Source organism: Octodon degus, unplaced genomic scaffold (assembly GCF_000260255.1).
Source record: "Octodon degus isolate 3935 unplaced genomic scaffold, OctDeg1.0 scaffold00134, whole genome shotgun sequence".
Lineage (NCBI taxonomy): Eukaryota > Metazoa > Chordata > Mammalia > Rodentia > Octodontidae > Octodon > Octodon degus.
Window position 1 is genome coordinate 6,974,417 of NW_004524710.1, and position 14,444 is coordinate 6,988,860.

The following is a 14,444-nucleotide window of genomic DNA, read 5'->3' on the forward strand; positions in this document are numbered from 1 at the left end:
TATTGCTTCATTCTTCATAACTAGATTGCAACATTTTACCAATTCTGTCTCTGAATATCTCTTTTTTTTCTGTTCTTTTTTCCCTCATTTATGTATTTGGTACAGGGTCTCTGCACAGCTCAGACTTGTAGTGATCCTCCTGTTTTCAGCCTCCCCAGTGCTGGGATTACCAGTGTGCACCACCATGCTCTGACTTGTTCACTGGCTTAGCAAACCCCAGGGGCAGGGACAGCATGGCATGTGGGACCAAGGATTGAAACCTGGTCCCTACACTTTCCAAAACAAGCACTTAGTCCGCTGAGCTATCTCGCCAGCCCTGGATATCTTAGCTTTGTCTTCTTATCCTCAGTATTCCTGATTTAGTTCATATGTTTAGCATCTCTCAATAAGATTATTACAACAGTTTTCTAATTTTTTGTCAACCTCCATTCTTACAGTTCATTTACCAGAGTGATGGTACCCAAATACATACATGATTTTAAACTCTGGTTTCCGATCTTTTGGTAATTGCCGTATTCAGGCGATGATATATGTTTTTGCAGGTGAGATACCCCCAAGGAGGTAGCATTTCCATAGGACTACTTATGTGTATGCATGTAATAGCATGTAAATGACTCTAAGGAAAATCTGCTCTTATTTTTTTCTGAGAAATACTTCATATTGGGGTTGGGGAAGATAGCTCAGCAGTGTAAGTGCCTGTCTGACAAGCGCAAGGACCTGAGTTTAATCCCTGGTACCATATGCTATGTAGGCCCTGGAACCCAGGTGTGCTGTGCCAGCCATGGAAACTGGGCATGGTGGTGCTCACCTGTAATCCCAGCGCCGGGGAGGCTGAGATAGGAGGATCACTGTGAGTCTGAGCTGCATAGCAAGACCCTGTACCAAATAAATAAATAAACAAATATATTTTTTAGAAAAGAAAAAATGCTTCATATGGATTATATTAGACTAATTGACTGAATTCCAAAATCAGACTCATAGCTTATTAGCAAGACATATCTAACTCTCTGGATTTACATCTATTTCTATGAGTATCTTTGCTTTCTTCCAGTCCTACACAGAACCCTCTATGTCTCACCTTCAATAAATTCTAGGTTGGGTTGGGGCAATAGCTCAGTAGAATAAGTGCTTGCCTGGCAGGCGCAGGGTCCTGAGTTCAATCTCTGGTACTGAAAAAAAAAAAAAATCTAGGTCTAAGAATGTATTGTGTACTTTTGTATTTCTGTGTCTTAATCTCATCCTTTTAGATCTGGAATAGTCTAGTTAGTGCCTTCCTTACCCTGCCTTACCTGGAAAACATCTATTCAACCTTAAATGTCTTTTGCTTATACTATTCACTTGCAGAAACCTTCTATTACAGAAAGGTTATTCTGCTGCTTGTTCCTTGACAAAACTATTTCTTTTCATACCTGAACAATGTTACTATTTCCAACTAAAATAATTTATTCTTCTATCTAGTCATATCTTTCCTTGTCCTCAAGTTCTACTGTATTAGTCTATTTACTCTTACTATAAAAATACCAGGAACTTCATGCTTTATAATGAGATTCATTTTACCTCATAGATGTGATCTAAGGTTAGGAACCCACATCTGCTGGCAGAGTCCTGAAGCAGTGCAAGGTGTCACATGGCAGGAGACAAGGAGTGCACCCTTATGGGTCTATCTCTGATCTTTGTCTTTTTATAAAACTACTAGGATTCAGTCATGGCTTTCCACTCCCATAACTGTATCTAATCCCACTCATCACCTTAAAGTCTCCACCTCTATGCACCATTCAGATTGTTTCCATTCTCTTAAAACCACACAATGAAGATTAAACTGCAGCATGAGTTCCAGAGGAGATAAACCATATTCAAATCATAATTCCAACTTAACAATCCCTTACCTGCTTACCTTATCTGAAAATGTAAAGATCATTACTTCGTACCTCTTTACCTACAAATTTCCATTACATTAGCTTCACTAACATTTTCCAGGAGTTCTTCACAATCCTAGTGTTCTAAAAGGTGTTCTGTGAATGGGAAGGTTAGTAAATTGAAGAGTAAATAATGAACTTGTTGTGGCTTGTGTCTAGAGGTCTACCCCCACCCCCACCCCCCCAAAGCCTCATGCAGTCAAAGATAGCGTCCTTTTCAGAGGTGGCTGGATCTACAGTACATGATGCTGGAGTTGACTCGCGATGCAATACTAAGCTCAAGGCCACTAGGATTAGTGGCTAAGCACCTGGATAAGATTTATGGGACAGAAAGACCCTACTAAAGTGCCTTCCTTGTGGCTTTTGCTACCTGCTGCCTCCCATGACCTCTCCTCTGCAAAGCCAGGCTTCCTTGGAGCTAGTCAATTATTTACCTCCATAAAATGTGAGCTAAATAAATCCTTCTTCCCTGAATTTGTGGGTGTTGCATATTTTGACTCAGCAATGAGAGATGAGTAATAAAGAAAGAGCTATTTGGCAACATTGAAAGATCTTTCCTCTTGGAAGTTCACTTTCCAAATTTTTGCGTATGCTTTTACCTAGTACATCCAACTATTAACAAATATCCATTTAATTGTATAGCTCAGGTGATAATAAAATTGAGGAAATACCCAGAAGCAAAAGATAAAGTTAAAATGATACCTGTTGCTATTCTTTGGAATTCAATGCTCAAGAAAGAGATGGCCTTGGCTTCTCAGAAGGTGGAGGGGTTGGATAATACCCAGTGAAGTACTTTCAGGCAATATTCACCCAGAAAAGAGTAGGTCAAGGAAAAGAATTCTACCACAAAGGAAATATATATATATATTATATATATATAAAGTTATGTCAGTAAATATCTCAACAGCAAGAAAGGAAGCTAGAAGCTAAGTTTAAAAATATGAAGGCCTCAGACTTAGCTCAGTAGCATAAGTGCCTGTCTGGCAATTTCCAGGTTCCAAGTTCAATCCTCAGTACCAAAAAAAAAAAAAAAGAAGACTGAGAAAATAACCATCAAACTGGTATTATATACTTGTGTAAACTATATTATAAAATAAATTTTAAAATACAAAATAAGCCAACCAACAAACAAACCAAGAAAAAACAACTCAGAAAATTTATCATCTCAAAGCCCTCATTTTAGGAAACTGTTAACAAATGAACTAGGGAACATGGGAAATACTCCAGAAGAAATTTGTGCAATGCAATAATTTAAGGTAGATCAGAAAATCATAAACATTCATGAGAAAATGGTTGCACTAAGCAGCAAAAATAATATCAGTAATGATCCTGCAAGCAAATTTGAAGAAACAAATGTATAATAGTGTTGAAATACTGGATGGGAGGACTGTTTGGAGCTAAGTTTCTTAAGATCCTTGAATTTCCTGTGGAGGTAGATTTAATAGATGGTTTTAGTTTTGAAAAGATATGTATGTTAAAATTTTAAATGTATCCTAAATAAATGGAGTAAAAGTAGTGAGTAGAAGGAGAAATAATAAAAATATAGTCAATCCAAAAGAAGTCTGAGGGCTGGGGAGATGGCTCAGCAGAATAACCGCTTGCCTGGCAAGCTTAAGGGCCTGAGTTCAATCCCCAGTTCTGCAAAACAAAACAAAACAAAACAAAAAAACAAAAGAAGTCTGAGAAAGAACAAAAGAGCATAAAAATAGCAAAATAAGATAGAAAAATAATTCATAGCTATCACATTAATTATGCCAGTAAGTTTATCAGATAGTATCAGACTAGATTTAAGAGTATCTATGTGAAACCTGAAGAAGGAACACAAAAAATGTGAGGCACAGAATAAAAGGATGGACAAAGATGCAACCATATCATGCTAAATGAAAGATATACTAAGTAAACAGAAAGCAATACTAGAATAGTAACTTTAATATGAGTTTAAGTAGTAGAAACTGTTTTCTTTCTTTCTTTTCTTTCTTTCTTTCTTTCTTTCTTTCTTTCTTTCTTTCTTTTTCTTTTTCTTTTTAATATATTTGGTACAGGCTCTTACTATGCAGCTCAGACTTTTAGTGATCTTCCTGTGTTCAGCCTCGCCAGTGCTGGGAACACAAGAGTGGGACACCATGCCCAGTATCAATGGTACACCCAGGGATGGGGTCAGCATGCCTTGTGGTGCCCTGGCTCAGTCCTTGCCTAAGCAGGCACCTAGTCTGCTGAGTTATCCGGCTGGTCCTCTTCTTTGTTTTAGTAATAGAACCTCAGTTTTACTAGATACTCCGCCAAGGAGAGCATGCCTAGCCTCCCTTGTGGATAGCTCTGAGTTTAGATTTAGGAACAGTGAAATGTGAACAAAAGTGATGAATACATCCTGACATGCTTCTTAAAGACAGAATTGCTTGATTTGGTTTTCTTTTCCTCTTGCATCTAATTGGTTGAAAAGCAGGAGTCTTGTGGCCCATGTTGAGTCTGACAATGACAATCAGTCACAAAATAGAGCTGTTTACTCTGGGCTATACATTTAACTTAGAATTTATATAATAGAGAACCTTCCTTTAAACTACCATAATCGAGGGATCATCATTCCAGCCAGCGCCCACACCTGGCCTGTGTGTGTGGCCACGCGGGGCCCACTGGAACTTCAACTCAGCCAGTGGCTAGGCCTGGTATGTGAGTGGGGCAGCCTGGAGCCCACCACATCCTCCTTCCAGCCAGTGCCTGGGCCTGGCCTGTGAGTGAGACCACCCAGGGCCTGCTGGATCCTCATTCCAGCCAGCACCCAGACCAGGCATGTGTGTGGAACTTCCTTCATCAGACAGGCCCTGTGTGGAACCCTGCAGCAGAACTCCCTGCAGAGAGGCTAGAGGCAAAAACCACCCAGCTAATCCAGGAGCAGAACATCTTGCCAGAGTGGCACAGTGGGTTCACTTCCAAGGGCTATAGCAGGAAGAATTGGAGCACAGCAGCCAGACCCAAGCCACACCCACCTGGACGAGTTTGAACTTGGTAGATTCGACCCGTTGCTACGATAAGAACGCTATCAAAGCTCTACACCAAATGTCAAAAGACAGTGCTATACAAAATGACAAAGAGAAGGAGCAAAATGCAATTTCAGCCTCTGAGTCTACCCAGAACAAATGCAGGAGACAATAGCATAGAAGAAATTGGAAATCACACACCTGAAATCTCTGAAATACTAGCGTCGGAAGTAAAGAAACTTCTGTAGAAAGTTATAGAGGAAATCAGAAATAATTTCTGAGTAAAAAAAGAAATGATAACTATAATTAAAGAAGTACTAAATGCTTCTGTACTTAGTACTAAGAAGACACTGATAAAAGAGGAGAATAGAAACATGATGGAATCTTTGAATAAGCAATATAGGAAAGAAATAGAATACATGAAACAGATTCAAAGAGATATGCAGGAAATTAAAACCTCAATCACATGCTGGCAAAACCATTTGAATGAAAGTGAAAATAGACTTTCACACCTTGAAGGCACCATTGTAGCTAGTGAAAAGGTAAAACAAAAGATCTCTTAAAAACAAGCAGGAAAAAATAATTCAACATCTTCAAGATGATGCAAAGATGAACAACGTGAGACTAATAGGCATCAATGAGAAAGGAAGAGTCAATACAAATGATAGGAAAAGAATATGAGCAGAAGTAATAGCAGAAAACTTCCCAAATATGAAGAAACAATCTGACATTCAGATAACCAACGCATATCGAACTCCAGATAAAATCAACCCAATTAAAACCAAATCCATACATATAATAGTCAAGATCCCAAAAATTAAGCACAGGAACAGTATACTAAAAGCCACTAGAGAAAAGAAACATCATATTTAAAGGAAAACCCATCAGAGTAATGGCAGATTTCTCTTCACAAACCATCAAATCAAGAAGAGGATGGAACAAAATACTACAAGTCTTGCAAAAAAACAAATTCCAACCCAGACTGATATGCCCTACAAAACTCTTTCAAGTTTAATGGAGAAGTGAAATACTTCCATGACAAAGAACAACTAAATAATTTCATGACAACAAAACACAGACTACTAAAAGATATTCTAGAGAGGGATCAAAATGACCACAACTCCATGAATGAGAATTGAAAGAACTCACCAAATAGGGCAAACAAACACAGAAGAAAAAGAGGTATACGACAGCAGGTAAATAACATTGCAGACATAAGTCAGTACATCTTAATTATAACCATCAATGTAAATGGACTCAATTTACCAATTAAAGGAATTAGACTGGCAGAGTGGATTAGGAAGCAAAATCTAACAATATGCTGTACAAGACTTCATCTACCAATTGATTGGTTTATCTTCATAATTTTATCCAGATGGTAATTACAATGGTTCTATGATTTGTACCTCAGGAACACAATGGTTTTCATGAATCATAAATTCTGTTTTGTCCTGGCTTTATGACTTATTGACATAGAAATACATTTTCTGGGGGCCGGGGAGATAGCTTAGTAGAATAAGCGCTTGCCTGCAAGCACAAGGGCCTGAGTTCAATCCCTGGTTCTGCAAAAAAAAAAAAAAGAAAAAAAAAAGAAAATGAAATACATTTTCTGCAAAATTAAAATTTTTAAAAAAAGATTAGAATTTGATGTAGATGCTTCCAAAATCCTTATCAATTTGGATGTGGAGAAATTTGAGAAGTCATATACTAAAAAAGAAAGGATATTCTATACTATACATCTTAGTTTTGGAATATGTCTATACAATAAACATGTGTACATTTTTCTCAAATCATGGAAATGGGGCTGGGGAGACTGCTCAGTAGAATAAGTGCTTCTCTGGCAAGCTCAAGGGCCTGAGTTCAATCCCCAGTTCCACAAAAAAATAAATAAATAAAATTAAAAACTAATTATGCAACTTTTTTAAAAAAGAAAAAGTCATTTATATCACATTCCCATTATTAAACAAAAACTTTTCTTTGAATTCTAGAGAAGCATATGAGAAAACTAAGAAATCTTATTGGTATATATCACTTTTTGTGTTATGTTCCAGGTAGTTCTTTAAAATAGGTATTTAACTGATAGATCTTCATTTGGCCTCTAATCAACTTCTTGATTTTGATTTTTTTTCTTTTTCTTTGTATTAATGTTTAGGTTTGGATTTTGGTTATGTAGCTTTTACTGTTTTTAATGTGAAAATATGTGCTCTTGTATAATGTATTGTCATTCTTCTTGTTATTTGTTAAATCCTAAAAGCCTATGAGTAGGTTTCAGACCACTGTTCTTGATCCTTCATTTTGTTTCTTATTTCAGTGAGACTTTTTGATGTGTATATATGTGACATGTATGACAATCTTTAGTGCTCTCTATGTTGTCAACTGTATGAAAGTTATGAACATAATACATTTTTTATTTTATATAAAAAATAAAATGAGAGTGCACTCAAATATAAAAAATATATAAAACAAAAATATAAACTGCCATAATCTACATTTCCGTAACAAGATTTTATCACATGTTTTATCATATACCATTCTCGTTAGTATTAAAAAAAAATGGGGCTGGGGAGATAGCTCGGCAATCTAAGCACCTGTCTGGCAAGTTCAAGGACCCAAGTTTAATCCCTAGTACCATATGCTGCACTGGTGCGCAGTGCCTTCCGGGTGTGGTGTAGCATACCTGCAATCTCAGTTCTCGGGAGTCTGAAACAGAAGGATCACTACCAGTAGGAGCTGTGTAGCGAGACACTGTATCAAATAAATAAAAGAAATTTTAAAAGTCTTAAGTTACATTATAAGAAATTCTGACCTTGTGGATACCAAACAATATTACTTCAACATATGTAAAATAAAAATTGGAAATTCCACAAACTATGTTCTTGTAGATCAGGAAATAAATTTAAGAGGGTATTTTTAAAAAATACTTCTAAAGGAACAATATTTTTATTTTAGAGGTAGGAAGAATTCCCTAGATAATGTTTAAGAAAGCACAAACCTTAAAGGAAAAGATCATTTTGACCATAGTAAAATTACCTTATATTACATTGATTTTTTAAAAATAAAAATTTCATGAAAAGATATTAAATTTTAAAAGCCACAGTTTACAAATTGGGTTTGTTGGCACATCTTTTTAATCTCAGCATTTGGAGAGGCTCAAGCAAGAGGATTGCCACTAATTTGAGACCAGCCTGGTCTATACTGTGAGTTCAAGCCTAGCCTGAACTACAAAGCAATACCTTATCTCAAAAAATTAAAAAACCCACAACCTATAAAAAGATACACACAATATATGTAGTGGCCTGTCCTAGTATCTAGAGTATACAAATATGTGAATCAGTTAGTAAAAGATATCTCTAGACAAAAGTACAATAGACATGAACAATTAGTTGGAAAAATAGCCAGCTGAGGAGATAGCTCAGCAGCATAAGCACCTACCTAGCAAGTGAAATGTTCTGAGTTCAATCCCTGGTACTACAAAAGAAAACAAAACAAAACAAAACAAAACAAAACAAAACAAAACAAAACGAAAAGAAAAGCCAAAGAGCATTTGAAGAAATGTTCAATCTTGTTAGAAACCAGATCTATCCAGATTTATTCTCAATACTGTTCTTATCCAAAAAAGTTTTAAACATGAGAACAATAAAAAGCATTGAAATGTTGATGAGAATTTGGGATGGAGCAATGATAGCTCTTCCTAGTTTTGTTGGAGGTATAAATTTACTATGTATTAAAGATACAACTCAGCATTTTTTATATCTAGGTGTTTTGGCCCTTGGTATGTATAAAAGTAATGCTTCATTATGCCATTCACTAACATTGCCTGCTGTGTGTTAATAAATACATGTATAGTTAGGCAGGGAAATGAGTCTAATTTGGCTGTTTAATCTGCTTGTATCAGTTTGAAAATTACTAAAATTAGAAATGGAGACAATATATAAATGCAAAAATATAAAAGAGTATTCAAAGCAAAATATTAAGAACAACAAAATATTACTATATTGCTGTAACAACAACAAAATATTAATAAAATAATCTGAATGTCCATCCACAGGGAGAATGAGTAAACTGTATTATATTCATATAGTGAATTAATGTTATGAAAATGAATGAACTAAATGTTCACATACTAGGTTCAATCTCTAAAAGCACAGAAAAAAAAACAAATGATAGAAACAAAGTTCAACACATATACATGCAGTTTTAATACAAAATAATCCTGCATAGTGCATATACATAGCACATATGTATTAAATGGTTAAGAGACTTTGTTATTCATGCAATAAGTGCTCGTTGGTCCTATCCCTGTGGTGAGATGGCATCTGTGTTGTAGAAAAGCAGTAGAGTCTTTTTTTTTTTTTTAGGAAGATTGTTTAGAATTACAAAGAAATGAAAAAATGTCAGGAATATCTAAGCAGAATTCACATACTGAAATAAATGCACTCAAGTTATTCTCTTGGCTCACAGAAAAAATGTTCTAATATTCACTTAGAACTAGTGATTTATTCAGTATATAGGTCTGAAAAACTCAGTTTATTTCTAATATATGGTTAGAGACTGCCAGATGTACATATACAAATACTAAAGAGAAATAACCAGCTATGATGTATAAGAGAGGAAAATACATGAAATTGACTCATAAGAATTAAAAATCTAAAGAAGTATAAGGGTAAGTATGGCATAAAGGCAATGAATTCTATATGCTCTAGATAATTCTATGTAGTAATCTGTTGAAGACAGTAATTAATCATGAGCTCCTCAGATCATGCAGATACTTATCTTGGGGTTAAAGTATCCTGGGAAATATATATTTGAAGTATGTATCAATTTTTTAAAAAATATGTACTTATTAAAAGGAAATATTAGTAAGTGAGCAAATGAGAGAGGAGGAGGGCACTCTGGACGAAGGCACTGTGGCTGCCATTATCCTCTGCTTCTCTGCTGCACCGACCTTGGCATCCTGCTTGTTCCCACTTGTTTGCGGTCTATAGATTGGGGTGTCCACTTAATACAAGAAAATGGGAACTGAGCAGCCAGAGGAAACCTTCCCCAACACTGAAACCAATGGTGAATTTGGTAGACGTCTTGCAGAAGATATGGAAGAGGAGCAAGCGTTTTAAAAGATCTAGAGACAGATGAGATGGTTGAATTACAAATTCTGCTTCAGAGCAAGAATGTTAGGGCAGTGATTGGAAAAGGAAGCAAGAACATTAAGGCTCTCCTTACAGACTACAATGCTAGTGTTTCAGTCCCAGGCAGCAGTGGCCCTGAGCGCATATGGAGTATCAGTGCTGATATTGAAACAAATGGAGAAATTCTGAAAAAAAATCATCTCTACCTTGGAAGAGGGCCTGCAGTTTCTACCACCCACTGCAACAGCCAGCTCCCACTTGAATCTGATGCTGTGGAATGCTTAAATTAATCATCACATACACTAAACATAAACTACTATGGCTATAAAGAACAACTGCTATTTGTAAGGTAGTATGGATTTTTCATTTCAGAATAGACTTTTTATAAATACCTTAGATGTTAGGGACCATAGTAATTTTTTGTAGATACTGTCAATAACCAAGGCTTGAAATTTATATAAAGCCAAAATAATATCACCAATTCATCATTCATGATTTTATCACTCACTGAAAATATCATGTTATACAGGTTATCTATTAAATTGAAGAAATTATAATGCTACTGAAGCCATAATAAATAGATAATGCTGAAATCCAATGATGTTACTTATAAAACAAATATTTCTGAATATGCAATTAAACAGAATAATCAGCTAAAATTGAAAGTAGTTGACTAAAGAAAGGCAGAAGATAAACATCATATTAATTTAAATTTTTCATTCTTGTAAAATAATTGCCTTCAAATTATAAGCATGTATGTGTTTGACCAAAATAATTAAAATTTAAATTATTGAAACTAGGTTAAATCTAAGCTCTTCAAAATAGTCTAAAAAGTAGAAGAAGAGGTATATAAATCCAATGCAAAACATGCTAGGTTATATACTACAAATATATTCCTTAAAGGTAAGACCTTTTGAAATCTCTTTCCTTTTTCTGCTACATTAGGACATATTTTCATTCCTGAGATATTTTATCTACTTATTTATTATTTTTTAAAATAGAAACACATCCAAAATGTCAGTGTTTTAAACTTTGAAAAATGACAGGGGCCAATTTTCATAAATTTTATTTATTAGTGGGTTCTATGTATCAGGAACTACAATGAGCATTACAAAGTAAATGCACCCTAAAGAGACTCATTCCCTGGCTTCTAGCAACTGAAGTGGTAGCTGAAGACAGTCACATGAATGAAGTGATCTTTTTTTCCTTAACTCTAGAAGGAGAAATCACAAGTCACAGGGCGGCACTGTTTATAACAGAGGTCAAAATGATGAGGATGAAATGCAGTGGTGCTCTGCTCCTAATGAGACCTGAACTAACTGGCAACACCAGCACCTAAAAACAGAGTAACTGAGGGTGAGCAGCGCAGGAAGGAAAGGCAGCAGGTTGCTAGCAGCTTTTATTTCACTTTCCTTATTTAGTACCATAATAAATAGAACTCACAAAGATGACATGGATAAGGTTTACCCAAAAGTTTAATTTTCTGTTTTAATATTATGAATTTGCAGCTCTTCAGTGGGCAGTGCACTTCCCAGGAGGCGCTGTTGTGCGTACATTACCATTGGAATGATAAGTATTTTCATTGGAGTTGGATTAACTGTGAGTACTGTTTGATAAAATTATTTTCTCTCAACTTTGCCAGCAGTAGTCAGTGATGAGGCCTAGGATGACCTCCAAAGACCCCTAAGAAGGCGACCTCCCTAGCCTGCCAAGTCCAGACGCCTCTGAAGAATTATGGGCAATCAGAATCATAGATCTATTTTTAATGGAGCTTATTTATCAAAGTAAAATGCTGTCTTTGGATCCCTTTGAAAGTCCTTAGCACTAGGGAATTAACCATTCATTTTATAGGAGCCCATTTGTTTTTAGTTAGTGGCAGAAACAACTTTGTGTGGCTATAGAGTATTTGATCTTCAAAGCAACTATGCTTTAAATATGAAAGTCTAAAAAATCATTCTTATTTTTATTCAAGTCAAACAGAAATCTATTACCAATGGCTTATTGGTAATTGATAGTTGGCTTATTTTTAGAAGAGACTGAATCTAAGGAATTGGCATGGGGATAATACTAGATGGAACTAATAAATGTTTTGCTGCCAACTTTTCTCCATGCTCTCGCACTCTTCAGTGTACCTGCTCCTGCATTATTAACAACGCTATACTGTGTCACACAATAGTAAGGAGTTTCAGAGATTAAATGCCTTTTTAATGAAATGTATTTAGTATGCTTTCTCATTTATTTCATAAAGTTTATAGTAAGTATAAGTAGCAGTGTTATCGGTCAGTTACAGCCAATAGATAAACATACTCACATTTTATAGGGATTTTTGCAGCTTTAGTTTGGAGATAAATATAATACAAACCATGTGTAAGCTGGCACAAGTTCTCTAAGCAGATATTTTCTAAGTTTCTAATCTTGTAAAACTCTTTTTTGTTTTAGGTTGGCACCCAAGATTTTGCAAGGCAATTTCGTGCAACCTACATTTCTTGGGCCATTGCTTATTTCTTGGGTTTGATCTGCCTTATTCGAGCTTGTTACTGGGGAGCCATAAGAGTCAGTTATCCAGAACACAGTTTTGCATAAACGTATGATTCAGTGGTACAGTGTCTAGCAGTTCTTGATAGGCTACTCTGGACATCTTTAAATCATTTATTCTAATGGATTCAATTCTGGTTTATGTATAATAAGTTTTAAGACTTTGGGAGTCTTTTTCAAATAAATGTCATTGCACTACATTATGTGCAAAGTTTTTTTGCTGCTGGATATTCAAACTCAGAAAAAAAAAGCTGTGTTTGTATGTCCTTTTAAAGCAAAGATATTTTGGATCTGTCTCCAAACCTTCCATATTATATCACATTTGTTTTATTTAGTTATTTCATTAATGTTATTTCATATTGCTGATCTGTGAGTGTTCCCTATAAGTGTTTATAAATGTTTCAGCTATAGTTTCACATTTATAGTTAAATTTTAATGACACTACCAAAATTGCTTGCTTTATAATCTAAGCAATATTCATTTTTGCTTGAACTGCTTATAGATATTTTAACCTAACATAATAGTGACCTTAATTCAGGAAAAAAAATTTGAGTGTACTTACAAAAACTTGAGACGTTCTTGACAGAGAAACATTTCTAGATACTGTATGCCTGTTTTGTGTTGTTTGTAGAAAGATACAATATTTTGATAGTAATTTGAAATATGAAAATGATATTTATTTGTCCACCGTTGGAGATGTTGGATAAATATCTTTTCACAATAATCACAATAGTTTTGGTCTTTCATTTCTGTCTTTTCATTTGTCAATTATAATAAATCTGGTCTGGATTTATGGAATGTAATGTTAATCAGCTGTATGTATTCCTTTATAGAGACCAGAGAAAGGATTTCACAGAACATATTTTTACTTGAACATTTCATCAGAGATATATTTACATCTGATTATGTTCCTTTTCATTATTAGATCATGGTAAATTTTTCTTATTTGGATAATTATGTGCCACTTATATCTGAAAGAAGCCTATGATATTTGCACTTGTTAAGATAATAAAATTAGAGGTACTCTTACCATTTTTCTTAAATATAACTGGTCAGATAATTATCCAATTTAAGAAAACAGATCAGAGATAAATAGCAACATAGTTTTCTAAAAATATGCTAGCATTTATGGAATCAGCTTTCACTGCCCATCTTTGCAGTTTTGAAAAGAAATTGCTTAATTGAAAAATAATGTTCTAAAGTCTTTCATGTAGTTGAATTAGGTGAGATGATCTGAACAAATTAATTGGTAATTTCAAGGATATGACTAATCTTTTAAATTATTTATGTTCCTGACTAATATATAAAAATGTACTTACCAGAGAGTTTGAAACAAAATACATGTAAACTTCAAAGAGTAAATGATACATGTATCAATGGAGTAGCTCAGGATTATATGTATCTTGGAAAATACACTAATAAAGATTACTATCCAAAAATTACTTTGTTCTATTCCATTAAAAAATAAGATGTCATTTCCAAAACTGTCTCACTTTAGTTTTCATGTTTAAGAAGGTATATAATAAATGTAGCAGTCACTTTTGGTTATTTTTTTTCCTATTTGCAAGGATACACTTTTGAAATTCAGACTTTCACTCCATTTGTAATACTCTTGATGTTCAGTTTAAAATTTCTTCTTAATGATTACCTAATTGCATTAGAATTGTATATTGAATAATCAATCTATTCTTTTCCTCTCAATTTAAAATGCCACATTGAGTAATATTTTAAGGCATCATTTTCTTCTGGGAATGTAACTGAATAAGAACAGAAACTTTGGTAGTCTTGTTCACTGCTTTATCATCATTTAGAACAGTTTAATATATGTGCTCAGTATACATGAAAGAATGAATATGCATGAATGAATAAATGATTGAACAAATTACTTTAAG

At 34.6% G+C, this 14,444-nt stretch overlaps 1 protein-coding gene across 2 annotated transcripts in view; it reads left to right on the forward strand.

Moving 5' to 3' along the window:
* The window catches only part of Pip4p2 (phosphatidylinositol-4,5-bisphosphate 4-phosphatase 2), a 57,197-nt gene extending 43,117 nt beyond the window's left edge, over positions 1-14,080 (forward strand). For both annotated transcript variants that reach the window (XM_004641318.2, XM_023701358.1), the window contains exons 6-7: positions 11,526-11,616; positions 12,457-14,080. In XM_004641318.2, coding sequence (XP_004641375.1) covers positions 11,526-11,616; positions 12,457-12,600 — 235 coding nt within the window. In that variant the 3' untranslated portion in view covers positions 12,601-14,080. The remainder of the gene's footprint in view (positions 1-11,525; positions 11,617-12,456) is intronic.
* The last annotated feature ends 364 nt before the right edge of the window (positions 14,081-14,444 follow it).